General features: G+C 45.7%; 1 protein-coding gene across 1 annotated transcript in view; it reads right to left on the reverse strand.

Moving 5' to 3' along the window:
* The window catches only part of adamts18 (ADAM metallopeptidase with thrombospondin type 1 motif, 18), a 242,553-nt gene that overhangs the window by 109,800 nt on the left and 117,072 nt on the right, over positions 1 to 15,681 (reverse strand). Inside the window, 3 exon segments of the mRNA XM_052028680.1 lie at positions 528 to 681; positions 2,593 to 2,730; positions 12,244 to 12,349. Coding sequence (XP_051884640.1) covers positions 528 to 681; positions 2,593 to 2,730; positions 12,244 to 12,349 — 398 coding nt within the window.

Consider the following 15,681-nt stretch of genomic DNA (forward strand, 5'->3'; position numbering starts at 1 on the left):
AAAAGGGCTATATTATTCCACATTCCTGCATCAATGCCCAATAAAGTCATGGGGCAATACAGCATGGAAACAGGCCCTTTGGCCCAACTTGTCCATGCCAACCATGGTGCCCACAAAGCTAGTCCCATTTGCCTGCAGTTGGCCCATATCCCTCTAAGCCCCTATCCGTGTACATATCTAGATGTCTTTTAAGTGTTGTTATTGTACCTGCCTCAACCACTTCCTCTGGCAGCTCAGTCCATATGCGGACCATCTTCTGCATGAAGTAGTTGCCCCTCTCAAGTCTTTCACCTCCCACCCTAAACCTATGCCCTCTTGCTTTTAGTTCCCCTTTCCCTGGGAATAAGACTCTGTGCATTCACCCTATCTATACCCCTCATGATTTTATACACCTCCTTAAGGTCACCCCTCAATCTCCTACATTCCAAGGTTCCAGTGATGGAACTATCAATGATAAAGAGTTTCTTTCATTGACTCTTAAACATTAAATTCAGGAAGTAGTTGAACAGGAGTGGATAGAAACGTACCTTCACAAAGTCGAGGGAGCACAACTTGGCCTTTGATCCAAACTGCCACTTGCACTGCGTGTCGGCATCGTACAGCTGCCCTGGCAACAGGGTTGGGTACTGGTACTCGTGTTGTTGCTTTGGTTCATCGACCAGGCAAGAAGCCTGAGCTGTACTGTGAACAAAACATATTTCAGGCTTGTGAAAAGGAGAGTGAAACCAAAGGACAAACAAAGCTGCTGCAGTTCATCCATTGGCGGCACCTACAGGTGCTGACTCAAGAAGGTGGCATCTATCATCAAGGATCCCCACCATCTGGGTCATGTCCTCTTCTCACTGCTACCATCAGGCAGGAGGTATGGAATCCTGAAGTCCCACACCACCAGGTTCAGGAACAGCTACTCTCCTACAACCATCAGGTTCTTGAACCAACCTGCACAACCTGAACCCAACCTCAGCAACGGAACACTACAGACCACCGCTTGCACTACCGTGGACTTGTCTCTGATTGTGTCTATTATTTGCACTAAGGTCTTCACAGTCTCTTCACTGCCTTGTATAATTTACGTATAATTTATATTCTCTGTGTTATCTGAATCTATGTGCCTGTGATGCTGCTGCAAGCAAGTTTTTCATTGTACCTGCACCTCACCATACTTGTGCACATGACAATAAACTCAAATTGACTTGACTTGACTAATTAGCAAGAGCCCTGTGCTAATAACCCCAATCCCCAAGTTAAACCAGGCCAGGACATACACAGTGAATGGCAAAGCCCTAGCAAGTGTTACTGAATGGAGGGACCTTGGGGTACAAGTACACCGTTCCATAAAAAGGGCAACACAGGTAGACAGGGTGGTGAAGAATGTGTGCTGTATGATTACTTTCATCAGCCAAAGAGCTGAGTGGAATGTCATGTTCCAGCTGTACAAGTTGTTGGTTGGGCCGCACTTGGATTACTGTGTACAATTCTGGATGTCACACTGTAGGAAGGACGTGATCAAGCTAGAGAGGGTGAAGAAAAGATTCTCAGGAGCGTTGCCTGGACTGGAGGGCTCGAGTTAAAAGGAGAGACTGGATAGGCTGGGACTGTTTTCAAGGGAGTGATGAAAGCTGAGGAAGTGACCTTATGGAGGTTGATAAATTTATGAGGGGCTTAGATAGGGGAGATAGTCACTGTATTCTTCCCAGGGTAGGGGAGGACATAGATCTAGGGCGAGAGGGGAAAGATTTAAAGGGGATCTGAGGGGCAACTTCTTCACACAGAGGGTGGTGGGTACGTGGAACAAGCTGCCAGAGGAAGTGGTAGAGGCGGATACAATTACAATATTCAAAAGACATTTAAATGGGTACATGGATGGGAGACGTAAAACCCTCCAAGCTCGACGCCAATCCTGATCCACCACTGATGCCAGTGACTTTAGCTGCTGAGAAATCCGTCTCTAAACTTCTTGTACCTCTCAGCCTCCTGCATTATACACCTTAGTTCCAACGTCTCTGACCAAGCAGTCACAGAGTTGAGCAGCAGGGAAACAGGCCATCCGGCCCAATGGAACTGTGCGAACCATCAATCACCCGTTTGCATTAATCCTACACTATCTCTCCCATCTAAGCCCCTCATATTTTATTCTTTCCACATTCCCATCAACTCCCCCCAGATCCTACCACTCACCTACGCAATTGACCTACTGACCAGTGCGTCTTTGGGACGTGGAAGGAAATTAAAGCACCACGCGATCACAGGGAGAACATGCAACTTTTCAACAGACAGCACCCGAGGTCAGGATTGAACCTGGGTCGCTGGAGTTGTGAGGCAGCAGTTCTACTGACTGTGGCACTGTGCCGGTTTTGGTCATCCACTTTAATATCTCCTTCCATAGCTTGACATCGATTGTCCAATCATGTGACTCTGAAGCACCCTGTGTCACTTTGCTACATTAGAGCGGCCACTGAAAAAAGCAAGTTGTTGTTGCAGTTGCGTGGAGTTGGATTCTCACAGCAGACTAGATGGTTTGTCCACAGAGATCAAATCAGAAGGTGGTTAATTACAAATGAAAGGCTCTGCTACATGTCATGTGGAACCTACCTGAGGAATCTGTTGAGATACTGCCTACTGCACACAGACCACGAGAAGATCCCATTGTTTCCGGCCAGGGTCGGTGACATGATATTCCCTTCGGTTTTCCGACATGGATTCCCTTCCCCATCGTGAATCATGCCGAAGCTTTGTCGGAAAGTAAAGGGTGACAGGTGTTAACAGAAATTTATCAACTCACTGCAGAACTTTGACATGGGATTAACTTACCTGAAAATAAAACATAGATAATGAATGCAAGGTTCTAGTTACCGTTAACTTCAAGCAAAGGCATAAAACCCAAACCCTAAACCTGCCACTAAAGTATGGGCCAAACATGGGTAAATGGGACTGGCTTAGATGGGAATCTTGGTCGGCATGGACCAATCGGGCCGAAGGGCCTGTTTCCATGCTGGATGACTCTACGTGGGTGATTCCCAAACAATAGATTCTGTTTATTAACTACACAGGACAAATGTAAGAAATATGATGCATAAAACGAGCTGCTGGAGGAACTCAGTGGGTCAGCAGCATCTGTGGAGGGAAATGGACAGTTGATGCTTTGGGTTTCCACTGTTCATTTCCCTCCACAGATGCAGCCTGACCCTTTGATCCACTCCAGCAGCTCGATTTTTGATCCAGATTCCAGCATCTGCATTCTCTTATGTCTGCTTAAGAAATATGGTGACTGGAAGTTATAGTCTTCAGTATTTCTGTTCAAGGGCCAATGCACTCTCAAATTCATCTGTCCCAGTGACATTAGGACAAGGAAGAACATGCACTGAAGTGGCACCTTTGACAGCCACAGGAAGTACCCTTTAAGGCACTAGAATTACTTTTGTGTTGTAACATAGGAAAACATGGCTGTTAGGTTGTGCTCAGTAAATTGGTGAGTCATAAAGTCACAGAGTCATACAGCACGGAAACAGGCCCTTCAGCCCAACTGGTCCATGCTGACCAAGATGCCCATCTAATCCAGTCCCATTTGCTGCGTTTGGACCACATCCCTCGAAACCTTTCCTATCCACGTACCTGTCCAAATGTCTTTTAAATGTTGTTATTGTACCTGCCTCAACCACTTCCTCTGGCAGCTCGTTCCATGTACCCCCCACCCTCTGCGTGAAGTTGTTGTCCCCCAGGTCCCTTTTAAATCTTCCCTTTCTTGTCTTAAACCCATGCCCTCTGGTTTTCGATTCCTCTTCCCTCAGATAAAGACTGTGTGCATTCACTTTATATTTGCCCCTCATGATTTTATACATCTCACTCCTCCATCTCCTACGCTCTAAGGAATAATTCCTAGCCTGCCTATATCTCTCTCTATAACCCAAGCTCTGTGTCCTGGCAACAGTCTCGTAAATCTTCTTTGCACTCTTTCCGGTTCAATAACGTCTTTCCAATAACAGGGTGATGAAACCTGTACACAATACTCCAAGTGCAGCCTCACCAACATCTTGTACACATGCAACGTTACATCCCAATTCCTCGACTTAATGCCCCGACTCATGAAGACCATCGTGCAAAACACCTTCTTCACCTCCGTCTACCTGTGATGCCACTTTCGTAAACTGTGTACTTGTACTCCTAGGCCCCTCTGTTATTCAACACTCCCCAGGGCCCCACCATTCACTATGAAAGTCCTACCCTGGATTGAGTTTCCAAACTACAACACCTTACACTTATCTGAATTGAAAGCCATTTGCCATTCCTCAGTCCACTTACCTAGCTGATCAAGATCCCCCTGTAATTTTTGATAATGTTCTTCACTGTCTACTACACCACCTATCTGAGTGTCATCTGCAAACTCAGTAACCAAGTTGACGCCAAGAGCCATGTGACAATGTAGACACAAGATACTGCAGATGCTGGAACCTGGAGCAGCAAACAATCTGCTGGAGGGACTCAGCAGGTTGAGCAGCATCTGTTGGGAGAGAGGAATTGTCGACGTTTCGGGTCGAAACCCTGCATCAGGATTAGCTTTTAGCGATGTCACACTCCAAGGATAAATTGGAAACAGGGGAATCTCCTCTGTTTAACACTACCATGAGATCTTTAACATCCACCCAAGGCACCAGGAGGAGGATTTTAGTGCTGGAGGAAGAGAGATTTCAGGTCCAAGGTTAGACCAGAGAAGCTGGGGTGTTCTCCTTGGAGCAAAGTACAGATGGTAAGATTTCTTTATTAGTCACACGTACTTCGAAACACACAGTGAAATGCATCTTTTGCGTAGAGTGTTCTGGGGGCAGCCCGCAAGTGTCACCACACTTCCGGAGCCAACATAGCACGCCCACAACTTCCTAACCCATATGTCTTTTGGAATGTGGGAGCACCCGGAGGAATCCCACGCAGACACAGGGAGAACGTACGAACTCCTTACAGACATTGACCAGAATTGAACCCGGGTCACTGGCGCTGTAATAGCGTTACGCTAACCACTACACTACCATGCCTGCCCAGAGATTTAATGGAGATAGACAAGATCATGACTGGTTTACAGAGGAAGGAATTTGTTTCATCAGTGAGTGGTTTAAGAATGAGGGAATGCAGATGTAAAACTCTGGGCAAAAGATACCAGGGGAACAATAGTGCAGTTATAGGGCCGCTGCCTCACAGCTCCAGTGACCCAGGTTTGACTGCTGACTCTGACCTCTGTTGCTGTCTGTGTGGAGTTTGCACGTTCTCCTTGTGACATGAGTTACCCCCGGGTGCTCCATTTTCCTCCCACATCCCAAAGGTGTGCAGGTTGGGTGGTTAATTGGTCACTGTCAATTACCTCTAGTGTGGAGGTGAGCGGGAGAATCTGGGGAGAGTTGAGAGCAATGTAGGAAGAGTAATTGGGATTAGTGTGCTTGATAGTCAACATGGATTTGGTGGGCCGAAGGGCCTGTTTCGATGTCATATGACTACGGCTCTATGGATATGCTCTTTATCACAGAGAGGGTGCTTATGATCTGGATCTCACTGCCTGTAAGTGAGGTGGAACCAGAATCAATCAGAGTTTTCAGGTCGGAGTTGAATAGGCACTGGAGATGAAATAATCTGCAAGGCTCTGGAGAAAGAGCAGAGACATTGGACTGACGGGGTTGTTCAACAGGGAGCTGGCATCGGCTCTATAGGCTGAACGGCCTCTTCCTGTGCTGTAACGCCTCTGCGATTCTGTGATGCACTGCAGCTGTGCAAAGTGTTAATTGTTGCTTTGTGGGCTCGAACACTCAACATCTGGTCTGTGCATATCACTTCCATTCCACAGCCAGTCTAGGCTTTATGCTTCAGTGGTAGCAGGAACAGAGCCCGCAGTCCCAACTCCCACTGCTGCACGACAGAACAGTAGCAACAATAATAATGAAAATTGTTTTTTTTTTAAAAATGGGAAGTTCCAAGTTGGGGCCAAGGCAACAGCGAACAAAGCAACTTTACTTGGGAAGGAAGAAGTGCTCTGCTCTTTGGTAAATTGTTTGGCTCTGACTTTGTAACAGAAGTTGCTTCCAACAGTAAAACACCATAATTAAAGTCTGCAGGAAACCAGTTTTAACTTGAATAAGAGGATCCTCCATCTGTTCAATTTCCAGGCTGTAATAAATACACAGCGTGGTATATTCTCCCCCAACCCTGCACCCATCCTCTCCTCCCCAGCAGCTGACTTCAACAGGAGTGCGGTGGAAACCAACATTGGCTTGTCACATTGATGTCTTCTTAGCCGAAACCTGAACAGGCGTGTTTAAAATCTTTATCATATTTTTTCAATATAGAAGACTGCTTTGAAAAGATGAATTGCCAGACAGGCCAGTGGATTTTGAATTTCCTGCGGCTGGGGGTTGTGGGTTTGTGTTTGCTGAATGTCCACAGCCCCTGCCACTCACTGCTTGCTCCTTGCTGAGGTCAAGCACGACTCGAAGGCCAGCTCCTAGGGCACCAATTAGCACAGTGGCATGTCCAGATTACGATGCTGGCAGTGAGCGAGCAAATGATATTTAGCCATAAGATTAGTCCTTGGGGCATAGAGAGATCCGGCACAGAAACAGGCCCTTCATCCCACCGAGTCCGTGCCGACCTTCTACACGAATCCTACATTAACCATTGAAAAGGTTCCATAATGCATGTGAGCTCTTGTATAAGTTCTATGGGGGCCAAGGGGGATTTATCCAAGGTTATCATGCACCTCTTTCGGGAAGTGAGGTGGTAGCAGGAATGAACCACTTTCCCCTATTTTATTTAATAGTTATGGGCATTTATTTGGTTCACTCGATCGGGATAGTTCAGGGTTTTACCTTGGGACAGACAATACTTCTTGGTACTGTCCAATGATGTGGCCCTTGTGAGCGACTCTGTTTCATTATTCGTTCAAAGATGGCATGGCTGGCAGTCACGGTACCATCCTTGTTGACCTGAGAGCGCAGCCGTGAGCTGCCTTCTTCCAGACAGTTTTATTCTTCAACAAAGTGCCTCACTGTGCCATTCCAGGGAGGAGACAAGCACCAGCGCTGGAGTCACATATAACCCAGCTCGTCAGATTTCCTCCTGCAAAGGCGGCTGAGGGATGACCTTACAGAGGTTTAAAAGACCATGAGGGGCATAGATAAGGTGGATGATCACAGTCTTTTCTTTCCCCCACCCCCCCCCCCCCCCAAGGTAGGGGAGTCAAAAACTAGAGGGCAGAGGTTTAAAGTGAGAGGGGAAAGGCTTAAAAGGGAGCTGATGGTCAACTTTTTCACACATGGAACAAGCTGCCAGAGGAAGAGGTAGAGGCAGGTACAATGTTTAAAAGACATTTGGACCAGTACATGGGTGGAAAAAGATTTAGAGGGATATGGGCCAAACGCAGGCAAATGGGACTAGCTCAGGTCGGCAACTTGGTCAGCATGGAGGAGCTGGGTTGAAGGGCCTGTTTCCATGCTGGATAACTCTATGATGAGAGAACTAGATGGGATTTTACAACAGTCCAGCAGGGTCACCATGCTTTTAATTCCACATTTAATTAATTAGGCAACCAGTTCTATATTCCCCTATCCCCACGGTATGATATGAATGCTTGGTACCAATCTCAGGTCCTAGATTACCAACCAAATAATGAAGCCATTGTGCCATCAATCCCCAATATGGTTAGGCTGCTCCATCCTACAAGGTGCATGAAGAAGGTGGATGGATGTCATCAAGACATTCCTCTTCCTGCCCTTTGTACATGTGAGGTCTAATGGCCATTGCCAGACACAACATATAAATCACAGAGCAAGGGCAGGCTGTTAGCTTCAATGAGCCTTGATGAACTTCAAGACCCTAGCACAGTAAAGCTCCAATGATCTGGTAAATTTGGGACAAGTGGTGCCACACTGGACTACTAGATGTTACCTCAATTAGTTCCCCAAAACACTTCTAATTCACTTTTCTTAGAGTTTGCACAACATTCTAATACATTTTCTAGTGAACCAGATAAATGTAAAGGAATGTTGGAACTGGGGACCCTGTGGTTGGAAAGGAACCAAATGAATGGATACTGAACTATCGGGATTTCTGAATTGTTGCATTGCAGATTATCGGAGGTTTTTTTTGTACCTTCAAATGGGAGGAAGACTGCTGCAGGAAAGCGAACAAAGGACAGGTACGGGATCAGGTATGACTAGATATCTTTTATTTGTCACGTGTACATCGAAACACACAGTGACATACATCTTTTGAGTAGAGTGTTCTGGGGGCAGCCCGCAAGTGTTGCCATGCTTCCGGTGCCAGCATAGCATGCCCACAACTTCCTAACCCATAGGTCTTTGAAATGTGGGAGGAAACCAGAGCACCGGGAGGAAACCCACGCACACACAGGGAGAATGTACAAACTCCTTACAGACAGTGGCTGGAATTGAACCCGGGTCGCTGGCACTGTAATAGTGTTACACAACCGCTACACTACCATGCCTGCCCAGAGATTTAATGGAGATAGATAAGATCCTGACTGGTTTACAGAGGAAGGAATTTCATCAGTGAGTGGTTTAAGAATGAGGGAATGCAGATGTAAAACTCTGGGCAAAAGATACCAGGGGAACAATAGTGCAGTTATAGGGCTGCTGCCTCACAGCTCCAGTGACCCAGGTTTGACTGCTGACCCTGACCTCTGTTGCTGGCTGTGTGGAGTTTGCACGTTCTCCTTGTGACATGGGTTACCCCCGGGTGCTCCATTTTCCTCCCACATCCCAAAGGTGTGCAGGTTGGGTGGTTAATTGGTCACTGTCAATTACTTGCCCACACCATCAACCACTGTATGGTGATTGGATACTTGGAAATTCTATTTCACCTGATACTCACTTGTACACACCTTTCTGCTGGGTGTCATTGGACAGTGGGAAAACTGCGTAATAATGCATTTATGCCGTAAAAGCTGTGGTGACTCCTTGAAAGAGTTGCCCCACTTGCCTTCCGAGTTGTTCCTTTTCAAACAAATAGCAAATGTCCTTTGGAAGTTCCTACTGTATCTGCTTCAGGCAACACATTCCAGAACCAAACAGTTCGCTGCATAAAAGCAATTTCTCCTTTCCTTGCCTCTGGCTCTTTTAAGAATAACCTTAAATCACCAGTTATTGACTGTAAAGCACTTTGCGCTTATTTAATCCATCAAAAGCATTCAGGTTTTCAAACACTTCTATTTGGTGGTTCACCAAAGTGAGTGAAACCATTCACAAATGGTTACAGTTCACCCTAAGTGGAAGTGTGGGGTGGGTGGTGGGGAGGGTGGAGACAGTGGGAACAGCAGATTCCAAGTCAAGCAGCAGGCGTCCAGGGAGATGAAGGCCATTGGTGGTGAGAATAATAACATAAAATGCTGGAAATACTCAGCTGGTCAGGTCACATCGGATGCTGTCTGACCTGCTGAATTTTTCCAGCATTTTCTGCTTTTATCCGAGATGTCCAAGATTTGCAGTTCTTTTGGATTTTCCCACATTGGTGGCGAGCACAGCTTGTGGTGTGGCAGAACCAAAGGATTGTTCAAAATGTTGCTGGAGGAGGGTTGGTGAACTGGAAAGATGCAAATAGAAATGATGCCAAACATTCATCAGCAAAGCAAAGGAGCTGGTCATTGACATCAAGAAGGGGGGCAGTGCACACGCTCCTGTTTACGTTAACGGTGCTGAGCTCAAGAGGGGTGAGAGCCTCAAGTTTCTAGGAAACCAGCCTCCTCTCCATGGAGTCTTTACCTCTCACTGCCTTGGTAAAGCAGCCAACATAATCAAGGATCCCACCCACCCCAGACATTCTCTCTTCTTCCCCCTCCCATCGGGCAGAAGATACAAAAGCACGCACCACCAGGCTCAAGGACAGCTTCTAACCCGCTGTTATAAGACTATTGAATGGTCCCCTAGTACGATAAGATGAACGCTTGACCTCACAGTCTACCTCGTAGTGGCCTTGAACCTTATTGTTTGCCTGCACTGCACTTTCTCCGTAACTGTCCAATTTCACATTTTCCCACATTATAGTCCATTTACCGGCTCTACATCCATTCACTTAACCTACCTATATCCCGGGAAGAAGTAGAAGAAGACCCTTTGGAAGGTTGCAGGTAAACTATTTGTGATTGTTGATTGTTTCTCAGAAGATATACAGAGTACATGATTTAGCAAGGCATGCACTATGCCTCACAGTAGAGATCACAGGACAATGGAGCCAGGTGCACACACATCCTACTCCCTCCAGTCACATCAATTAGGCAAAATCAAGGTCTATAGTTGTGGTTTGGACACCAGCAATCTTGTCTCTAAATCAGAAGACTGTGACTTCAAAGCAGCCCAGCAAGTTGAACATATAATCCAGGCTGAGACCCACCATGGAAGACTGAGGGAAGGCTACACTGTTGCAGGTATGATCCGCCAAGTGAGATGTTAGATCAAGGCCCGGTCTGCTCTCTCAGGGATCCCATGCAACGATAGAGCAAAGCAGGTATCATTGGTGTCTTTGAACAAATCAATGAAACAGATCTTTGCCGTTGAATGGCTCTCAATGAGTTCAAATTAGGTGTCCGCTTCTGATGCTACAAATGGTGACTGCACTTCAAGAGTGGCCGTAAGGCATTGAGACAGGCTTCAGTGAAGGCAACAATTGTTATAGAAATGGTTATCTATCTTTCTTCCAAGGATTATGGCTCTTTGGATCTAATCCTGGTGAAAGTCACTGTTTGTGCAACTGATGTGCTCTCTACCCAACAGGAAGAACTCTGTTCCCCTATGGCTAATAACACACACATATGGAGCCCAAGACAGAGCATGCAAGTTCAGTAAAAAAAAGTATCCACCAAAACCATTTTCTCCATGTCGGGTGAATCCTAATGACTGGAAAAAAGGAAACAGCAGCTTCCTTGGGTTACTTCCAGGACCCGATCGTTATTTCTGGTGATCCAACCCCTTCTTCCTTCAGATAAGTGACTTCTGATGAGATTAGCTTTCCGTTTGCAAAACATTCCATTGTCAAAACTTATCCTTTTGTTCCAACACATCTCCTAGATTATGCTGCAATATTCCCTTACCCTGCCTGGGAATAATTTTATTTGGCACCCCGTCAAAAGCAAACATGGAGAACTTTGAATTCTACCACTCCATAAGACAATAAGATACGTATATGAGCAGAATTAGACCATTCGGCCCATCGAGTCTGCTCCGCCATTCAATCATGGCTGATTTTTTTCTTAAACCCATTCTCTTGCCTTCTCCCCATAACCTTCAACCCCTTTACCAATCAAGAACCATTCAATGTCTGCCTTAAATACATCCAACTTGGCCTCCACAGCTATCTGTGGCAACGGATTCCATAGATTCACCACCCTCTGGCTGAAGAAATTCCTTATCTTGTTTCTGAAGGGTGTTAATTCAGCAGTTGATTCCAAGGATGAAGGGGTTAACATAAAGAAAAGTTGAGTTGATTGAGTCTCTACTCATTGGTGTTAAGAAAGAGAGGAAAGAAAGAGACATGAGTAATACAACATGAAAACAGGCCCTTCAGCCCAACTCATCCATGCTGACCAAGATGCCCTTTTCCAGTGTTTGGCCCATATCCCTCTAAACCTGTACCTGTCCAAATGCCATTCAAATGTTGTTAATGTACCTGCCTCAACCACTTCCTCTGGCAGCTCATTCCATACACAGACCACTCTCTGGGTGAAGAAGTTGTCCCTCGGGTTCCTATTAAATTTCTCCCCTCTCACCTTCAACCTATGCCCTCTAGATTCCCCGGCGCTGGGAAAAAGACGGTGTGCAGTCATGTGATTGTATTGAAACATACAAAGTTCTGAGAGGGGCTGACACAGTGGGTGCAGAGACAACGTTTCCTCAGGTAGGAGGAATCTAAAGCAAGGGAGCACGGCTTCAGGATAAAGGAGACAGAGTGGGAGGAATTTCTTCTCAGAGAGTTTTGGAATTCTCTGCCTCAGAGAGGTGTGGAAGATGAAACATTAAGTATGTTCAAAGCCAGGATAGATTCTTGGATGCAGGGGAGTCGAGGGTTATGGGGAACAGGTGGGAAAGACTTCCTGAGCCCAAGATTGGATCAGCCACGATCTTACTGAATGGAGGATCAAAATCGACACTCCTAATTCTTGAGCTTAGGCTCACTCGTGACAAGCGAGGCTGTCCCAAGTGCAGATGGCGCCTCGGCCGGAAGGGAGAGTGAAAATTACAGATCGATGCCACTTACTTGTGCCCAGATTCATGAGCAATGGTAAAAGCTAGGCCCAATCCTGTGTCCTCGTTGATGGTGCAGCTGCGATACTTGCTACACATCCCACTGATAGGAGCAAAGCCTGCAAAACAAATCAAAGTTTCACTGACCCTCCCCTCCCACAAAAGGCAATATACTGCACACCTCCAGTCGACTGTTTGAGTCGGAATCCCATCAGGGTGTGGTGGAGCTTTATCCAGAGGATGGGAGCTGTCCTCCAGAACTTCCTTTTTCCACACACACTCTTCCCGATGGACAACCCTGCTTCACCTAGCAACCCAAATGATGTCAAAGCCTCCACAGATCTGAAATATCAGCTGAAGCTAAACATTCTGCTAAGAGCATCTGGGGAACTTTCAATCATGCCAACATAACAAAAATAACACTTTGCACCACATGAGATATAGCCTGTGACTAAATGTCATGGATTCACTCTTTCTCATTCCTATGTGCTATCCAGTTGTTTAGACAACCTTTTTCTCTTTCTGCATTTCAACTGACACACTATCCCACTTATTTTTGCATGCAAACTCCGAGTGAGAAGATTCAGCCCCACTAAGAACTTTACAAATATTTGCAATTAATATAATGCTGGTGGTGAGTTAAACAGTGAAATATGAAACCAGAGACTTGTGCAACTGTTGTGCTGAAGGTAATAGATCCCACGGCACTATTCAAAAATGAAGAGGGACGTTTTCAGCTGTATGGCCCAATATTAATCCCTCCACCGATGTTACCAAAAGGAAATTATTGGGCCACTTCTCTCTTTGCAATTTGTAATCCCTTGCATTTTCTAAACAAATGACCTCCATCTGTTGTGATATATTGGTATTGGTTTATTATTGTCACATGTATCAAGATACAGTGAAAAGCTTTTTTTCTGCATGCCATCCAGACAGATCATTCCAGTACATCGAGGTAGTAGAAGGAAAACAGAATGCAGAGTACATATTACAGTTACAGAGAAAATGCAGTGCAGATAGACACATATTTAAGTGCAAGGGTTTTGATGAGGTAGATTGGGAGATCAAGGGTTCAAGTGTTCAAGAGTCTGATAACATGCATTTAAGGTGAGAGGGGGGAAAGTTCAAAGGAGATGTGTGGGGCAAGGTTTTTTCTTTACACAGAGAGTGGTGGGTTCCTGGAATGTGCTGCTTGGGGTGATGGTGGAGGCAGATACAACAGAGGCATTTCAGAGGGTCTTGGAGGCCCTGAGATAGGCACACGAATGTGCAGAGAATGGAGGGGCATGGACAATGTGAAGGCAGAAGGGATTAGTTCAGTTAGACGTTTAATTAGTTCAGCACAACATCGTGGGCCGAAGGGCCAGTTCCTGTACTGTACTGCTCTATGAGTTACAACAATGGGATAGAGGCTGTCCTTGAGTCTAGTGGTTCACGCTTTTAGGCTTTCGTATCTTCTGCCCAACGGGAGAATATTACAAGCTCAACCGGTAGAACCCCTCCTCACCTGGATCCACCTGTTAGTTGCTGGGTCCTAACTCACCCTTCACCATCACCTCGTTATACTGGCTGCTTCCCCTTTACACTCTCAGTCCTGATGCAGGGTTCCGATGTGAAAAGCCGACAATTCCTCCCCCCCCCCCCACAGATGCTGCTCGACCCGCTGAGTTCCTCCAGCAGTTTGTTTTTTGCTCCAGATCCCAGCGTCTGCAGCCTCTTGTGTCTCAGTGGAAAGGACAAGCTTGTCCTCTTTCTGTTCATTTGTGACAGGATTAGAGGACCAAGTGGAACCTGTGTGATGGGTTTGAGGGGCAGATTGGCCTCCTCATGTTCACTGTCTGCCTGCTTTACAACAGTGGGAGATACTGTGGGACATCCTCATGGCATGTAAGGTGCAGACAACAGAAACTGCACACTTTTTTAATCTCTTCCAGTTTGTAAGATCAGGAAGTATTTAATTTACCAATGAAGTCACAAAGAGAGAGAGAGAGTTGTACTTATTCCAGATGTCTAGCCTCCACGAACTAGCTGATTCCCAAACTTACTCTGACTTACACAGAACAATGTTTTTTTTTAACTAATCAGTTCTTCTCACTGAGGTCAGCATTAAGTTGCCCATCTTTGGTTCCCTGGGAAACTGGTGGGGTGAGTCAGAGTACATCAGTGGTCAGTTAGTAGTCAATGACTTTGATATAGGACTAGTGTCATGTGTAGCCCAGTTCAGGTTAAGGATGTTACTTTCCTTTCCAGCTAGTTTAGTCCTGGTTTTATTTCTTCCAAAATTCACGAAGAACCGCAGTAGGATTTGAACTTGTGATGGCTGGGTTATAAATCCAGTCACATGACCACCACACTGCTGGCAACCCACCCAACGATCCCATCTTCAAGCCTCAACTGTCCAACAAACATGCAGCCAATTGCCTGATACAGTAGTTTGAAGTCAATAAGCTTGGTACAGTCCAATGATCTGGACAGAATGGTTTAAGTCCACACCACCAGGCTCAAGGACAGCTTCTAAGCCGCTGTTATAAGACTATTGAATGGTCCCCTAATAAGATAAGATGGATTCTTGACCTCACAATCTACCTTGTTATGGCCTTGCACCTTATTGTCTGTCTGCACTGCACTTTCTCTGTAACTGTAACACTTCATCTGCATTCTGTTATTGTTTTCCCTTGTACTACCTCAATGCACTGATGTGATGAAATGATCTGTATGGATGGCATACAGAACAATGTTTTTCACTGTACCTCAGTACATGTGACAAGAATAAACCAACTTACCAATTTACCACTTGAACCAACCCTGGGAATCGTAAGGTCAAGAATCATCCTGAACTTTCAGGAATGACCACCTTGAAGATGAATTGATGAAAGGTTGTTGAATAAGATGGACTCTTGACCTTACAATCTACCTTGTCATGACCTTGCACCTTATTGTCTGCCTGCACTGCACTTTCTCTGTAACTGTAACACTTCATCTGCATTCTGTTATTGTTTTCCCTTGTACTACCTCAATGCACTGATGTGATGAAATGATCTGTATGGATGGCATACAGAACAATGTTTTTCACTGTACCTCAGTACATGTGACAAGAATAAACCAACTTACCAATTTACCACTTGAACCAACCCTGGGAATCGTAAGGTCAAGAATCATCCTGAACTTTCAGGAATGACCACCTTGAAGATGAATTGATGAAAGGTTGTTGAATAAGATGGACTCTTGACCTTACAATCTACCTTGTCATGACCTTGCACCTTATTGTCTGCCTGCACTGCACTTTCTCTGTAACTGTAACACTTTACTCTGCATTCGGTTATTGCTTTCCCTTGTACTGCCTCAATGCACTGTTGTAATGAAATGATCTGTATGGGTGGCATGCAAAGTTTTTCCACTGTACCTCAGTACACGTGACAATATTAAATCTCAGGGCGATCTCAGGGAGGTT

This window comes from Pristis pectinata, chromosome 13, assembly GCF_009764475.1.
Source record: "Pristis pectinata isolate sPriPec2 chromosome 13, sPriPec2.1.pri, whole genome shotgun sequence".
NCBI lineage: Eukaryota > Metazoa > Chordata > Chondrichthyes > Rhinopristiformes > Pristidae > Pristis > Pristis pectinata.